This window comes from Nanorana parkeri, unplaced genomic scaffold, assembly GCF_000935625.1.
Source record: "Nanorana parkeri isolate BGI_ZX_2015 unplaced genomic scaffold, ASM93562v1 scaffold513, whole genome shotgun sequence".
In the NCBI taxonomy this organism is placed as follows: Eukaryota; Metazoa; Chordata; class Amphibia; order Anura; family Dicroglossidae; genus Nanorana; species Nanorana parkeri.
This window is the reverse complement of record NW_017306781.1, coordinates 383,614-389,613: the sequence shown is the minus strand read 5'-3', so window position 1 is coordinate 389,613 and position 6,000 is coordinate 383,614. Positions and strand designations below refer to the sequence as shown.

At 41.3% G+C, this 6,000-nt stretch overlaps 1 protein-coding gene across 1 annotated transcript in view; it reads right to left on the bottom strand.

Moving 5' to 3' along the window:
• SORBS2 (sorbin and SH3 domain containing 2) overlaps nucleotides 1–6,000 on the bottom strand; it is a 153,780-nt gene that overhangs the window by 7,540 nt on the left and 140,240 nt on the right. Inside the window, exons 21-22 of the mRNA XM_018561296.1 lie at nucleotides 5,523–5,552; nucleotides 2,431–2,444 (exon numbers count right to left, since the gene is read on the bottom strand). Of these exons, the coding sequence (XP_018416798.1) occupies nucleotides 2,431–2,444; nucleotides 5,523–5,552 (44 nt within the window). The remainder of the gene's footprint in view (nucleotides 1–2,430; nucleotides 2,445–5,522; nucleotides 5,553–6,000) is intronic.

Here is a 6,000-nt window from a genome sequence, read left to right as displayed (position 1 = left end):
TTACTCCTTGTTCCTGTTTTTCGCACCCCCCCCCCCCCATCCATATAGTAAACAAGCATTTAACCCTTCCAGTGCAGGCACTGGGGCAAAATGGCAATGGTATTTATTCTGCTGCCTGTAGTTGAGCTTTAGGGCCCAGTCACATCATGTTCAGTGCGTTCAGGCATGGTCCGAGCCTCGAACGCACTGGATCACATAGATCAAGCCAGGCCACGTTCTGAGGCGGAAGGGGTGACGGTGCCATTCATGTCAATGGCACCGCAGGCAGGAGGATAAGTTCCATCCTGTCCTGTCAAAGTTAAATCTATTTGGTTGTGAAGGCTTCTTGGGCTTTTTAGCATCAGGCAACTGTTTCCCAGATTTGCAATGCTACCACCTGGCCTTTTGTTCACACATTCTCTAAGTGTTACCAGGTGGATATTTAGGTTTCATCTGATGCCAACTTTGAGCATAAGGTCCTTCAGACAGCTCTTAGAGCTACAAGCAACCTCAAGTTCTAGTGTCTCTTAACAACTTCCCCACAACACTAACAATGTTTTCCTTTTTTTTTGCACACGTTAAAATCTGCATTTCAGGTTTGAAAATTTCTTAAAACCCCAGAACACAATGGGGGGAATTTATCAAAACTGGAGGAGATATACAATATATTAAAGCAATATATTAAAGTACTGTATGTTGTTAAGTTTAGATATATTTGATCTTAGGTGCAGCGGTCTCCAGTAGGGATGATGTCATCAGGAAATGTTGTAAATAAAACTGTGGTGCCTAAAAACTCTTTGGCTACTGTACCCTGTACTCTACTGTACTACTGTACTCTTTGAGTACTGTACATAATGAATATCATCATTAGATATTTAGAATAGAGTGTTCTAACTGATATGGCAATAACATGCTAAAGAATGAACAGCCATTCAAATAGTTCATACATGGAAATAGCTTTAGACAGCCAGTTATGGCATTATGATTGTTCCCTACCATAGCCTCCCAACTCCTGTAAGGAATCCTAGCAATAAAAGCCCACAGAGACTAACATGGCCTTTCTGAAAATGTTACCAGTGCTATACCTCTTTTGGAAAACATGAGTTAGGCGTGGATTTACTAAAGGCAAATAGGCTGTTCACTTTGCAAGGGAATTTGCATATTACAGGGGAAGTTTCTTTTAGCTCTTCTATGTGGTAAAATGTCACTTAACAAAGAATACCCAATCACGTGCAAGGAAAATAATAAAAAAAAGTATTTTTGCTTGCACGTGATTGGATGATGGAAGTCAACAGAGCTTCACCTCATTCACTAAACTAAGCGGAGACTTCCCCTGCAAAGTGCAAATTTCCTAGCAAAGTGAAAAATATATTTGCCTTTAGTAAATCAACCCGTATAAGTCTAATATACAGTATCAGTGAGTTCTTACTATGAGACATGAGCAGCAGCCACAAATTTGTTTCGTTTCGGATTTTGCTTTATTTCGTTTTTCAGAATTCGGGTCCGAAAGTCAATCCGTTTCGGAATTCGGATTCGGACCAAATTCATTAACGGTAATCCGTACAAAATTTTGTTTCGTTCGTTCGATGCAGCACAGTGGCATTTAAGAGGAAAAAAACTTTTTTTGTTCTCAAATGTCACTTTGCTGCAACGAAATTTCGTCCAAAAAACGAAAAGTTCGTCCAAAAAAAAAAAAACGAATCGGAAATTCAGATTCGTTTGCATTCGTTATATCTGTAATTGGAAATTCGGATACATACGAATCTCTAAATTTCCGAAATTTTGTCCGAATTTCGATTCGGAACAAAACGGTCGCACATGTCTACTTACTAAGCACTGGGTTTGTTTCCCCACAGCCACCAATAATAACTTTTCCCTCTGAATTAGAGGTACAGCACCCCATGCAGACATTCTGAAGGGACAAATCACCTCTATTTGAGTGGGAATTGTATTATAAGGAAATGGAACCTCAATGCATTAATGATCCCATGGAAGGTAAAACGGATAACACATTTACAGTCAAAAATTAAAGAATTTGTACATAACCCTTAAATTGTTAACTGAATTCTAAACATTTTTTCTCTAAAGAGAACAAAGTTTCTAGTTTAAAGGAAAGCAAACACAAGACAAGATTCGGTTGAGGAGTAGAAATGGAACCAAACCACGCATAAAGACATGCACACATAAAAACACATGTATATGGCACTTTTGTACTGATCTTATATAAGGTGAATGCAGGCTGCCTAATCCCTGAGTGTTCATTCACCACATAATGAAGAATAACCACTAAAGTGGTAGTATAAAAATGTGGAGTCATGATGTAGGAGTTTATAAGCTATCCGTTAAATCAGCGTTTTGAAGGAAATGTTGGGGATAGAAAATTGAATTCTTGATGATGGATAATGTGGATTGTAGGTACTCTACCCTGTGGATTGGTTTGGGACTTTTCACTGGTGAGCTGCAGGCTTTTCTAGACATCACAGGACTACGAGGAGGCTTACCAACAACTACATGGTCATTTCTACAAACACTCTGGAAGAACCACAAGAAAGGAGTCAGTTTACAAAAGAACATCACTTTTGAAACTTATGGAAACCCATGCAATCTAAAGTTTTAAGAACTGAGGTCTGCCAATCCTTGCACCAGCATCATGCAAAAACACCAAACACCAGATATGAGCGTGAAAACTTTACTTAATAGCAAGTTTTATGACAATGGTATGGCTACAAAAATGCATTAAACTTATGCAGGCAAAGAACCAAAGCAGGGTGTCAGTAAAGATCTCATCACCTAAAATGCTTATATGCAGCTTTACAAAAACTTCAGCTTTGCATCTAGCCAAACATTTCTTACAATATTTAACATTCACACAAAGGTTACCCATAAAAATGGCGATTATGGCATGCATGCTGTGGGTCACAGAACAAAACATGTCCAGTCACAAAGCTATAAAGTACATCCAGTCAGGGGATGAATGCCAATATTTTCTTCCATGGTATGTATGGTACATACAGTAGGTGTTCTGCTATAACCTGATCATTCTAAATACTGCACGGGTTAAAGGCCTTTGTAAACTACCAAGAACGTTCCTTTAGATAAACAGAGTTTGTCAGTTGTTATTACTAGAGTGGAGAATACCAGCTGCGGGACAGCATGCTTCCCGAGCTGATACCCATAAAGCGCAGTGTTATTTTGTGAGCCAGCCAAATACTCTGACATTTAGAATGACTTCCAGGACATAGTGATACTAGAACTAGTACATTTATTTGCAGGAGGGGCCCCTTCTTTATAGCTCTACATTTATCCAATATCTTCCAGAAATTACAAAGGACTGGAAATACCAGAAGATTGTTCTCTGCGGCAAGGATTTCATTTTTTGGTGATCACAGATGTCCTTAGCTATGTGGGAACTGCACAGGACACCATACTGTGGTGGCAACCACTAATGGGTACATATGAAATATGCTTGTAGCAATTGCCTCTGATCTTTAACAGTGGCTTATGTTCTATCCTTCTTTTCATACTCTCTCTGCTTTCTATAAGCTGCCACATTACGCAGGAAGCTTGTGCCTTCTGTAATGTGAGCATGAAAGGATATAAGAGGTCCATGCGCAAGGTGGCCTTTCCTGAAGTTAGCTTTACTGGTAATGCTTACCAGGAGGGTGGGCATGATTCATTTTTTCAACTCGGGAAGCGCTATTCTAAACGTTTGGACAGGCTGCTAAATAGCCCAAGGACTGCCACGTTAGTGTTATTACTTAAATATTTTAGGTGATTATATTCAACTACTTTTTAGAGTAAACCTGTTACACAGAGATAGAGACAACAGGGTTATTCACAAAAGGGTGAAGAGTTTGCAGAAGGCAGGAGAAGTGAACAATCTAGGACAACATAGCTGATTTGGAAAGATTCTTCAATTCAGCTCACTTTCCAGTTCAGCTATGTTGTCCTAGATTGTTCACTTCTCCTGCCTTCTCCAAACTCTTCACCCTTTTGTGAATACCTCTGAAACTACCATGTAACGGTGCTATTAATACATGTATTGGTATCAGGTAAAAGATGTTGTGGCACAGGTAAAAGATGTAAATCTACAAAATGTCTTTCAAACATGCGAGTATAGAAATATGGGAGGTGCCATTGTTGACTTGGTTTTTAATTGGTACGGGCTCTATGTTGTGTTTTGATACTGGCTTCACTACCTAGAGATCCGAAAAAAAATGTACATTAAAGAAGTTCAGACTATGCTGGCAGCAGAGTTGTTCCAGATCGCTCACTACGTAGAAAAGCCAGAATCAGGGAGAGAGTCCCATACATGCACATATGAAAATGTCAGCAATAGCAAATCCTATTTCTTTATCAATCACTAAGGGACAGGAATCAGTTATCCTGATACAATTGGGTTATACTGTCATCTGCAGGAGGATTTTGACAATGACAACATAAAAGCCATTGGCCAGCCATGTATAAAAGCTTCCACTCCCAGAATGCTTCAGTTTTTTGCTACTGTCCTTTTTTTGCTACAGCCTTTTTCCAGTCACGGCATGCTTTAAAAGTATGCAAAATTGCGAGGCACCACAGTCTAAAATGTAAAAACGACAATGTAAACATGCGCCCCCCCCCTCCTAAATATACCAGGCCCTTATCTCAGATGGGGGTCTGGTACAGATTTTAAAGGAGGACCCCATGCAAAAAAGTGGGGTATCCTTTCACATCAGAGTCCTTCCCTTCCACATCAAATACCCCCTACACATCAGAAGCACCATTCACATTAGTCTGATGGATCCCACCCTCCCTGGATTAGTGTAATTTGTTTCCATGGTGTTGGTGGCCTGCCTGCAACATGGAAAGGCATGACATGCAAACATTTTCATTTACAAAGGTTTTATTGAAGTTTTCCAAAAGTGAATAAGTACAAGTTACAAAGGAGAGACATGCAAACATTTTAAGGCACCCCTGAGGAAGCCAGAAGACACCGTGGCTGAGAAAGGCTGTCCGAGAAAGATGGGCGTCTTTCTCTATTGAGAAAGTTTTCTCCATTTTTTTTACTAGCCACTTTATGGTGTTAGATAATCAAGACCTTATCTGCATGCTGCTGAGCTGGGCTCCTTATACAGCTATCCTGATTGGTTAATCCTGGGAGGATGTTCCTCGGACCCCCCGGACAAAAGATTGCAGGGCTTGCGTGAGATGTAATGGCTTCTACCAGTGGCACCTCTCAGACCTTCAGGTACTGTATTAGCCACTGAGCACCTTTCACTTTCCAGGTCCAGAGCCCTGGCACAGCCTCTGGTGTGATCCAGTCTATGAAGACTCTTCATGATTATGCTAATTGGGCTGGGCTTCAGGGGCTACTACAGTAAATGGTAATGTTAAATGCCACCATTGCTCCCCTGTCCCATTGGCTTCCATGGAATGGGTTAGTACCAGGGACATGCGGTCAGGGGAGGCAGAGCCTCACCTAGAATTATGGAGGAAAAAGCTGTCAGCTTCAAGTCTGAAGCTGACAGCTTTTTCTCCATTCAGATCGGCATCTAACAGGTTACAGAGCATGAAAATCCTCTCCGCTGTGTAACCTGTCATGGATGAAGCTTTGCCTGATAATTACAGGCAGCGCTGCATCCAGCTTTTGACAGGTAGTTAGTGAGGGACAGGGCTCCTCCCTTCCTCCTTCACACTAGCTTGGGGGTAGGTTGAGGGGGGCTTCGGCCAGCGGGGGCAGGGCGGGGAATGCCTCATCCGGAATATGAGGTACCGCACGTCACTGGTTAGTACGCTGAGGAGTTAAATACCGCATCATTAGCTTAAAAATGTTTGTATGCGCAAACCCTGCTCTGTTCCCGCATTTTTTTCTTCAGTGTTAGGTAGCCTTTTCTTGCCATTGCTTCTATCTGCAAGAGGTGCAGTTTATACTTCGGTTAGTCCTTGCTGCTTCGTGCAGTGAACTGGTCACCTCCAGCCATTAACCTCTCTTGCTTAAGCAGTTGATTGTGAGTAACCCAAGGTTTTACCTGGTGTTTTGTA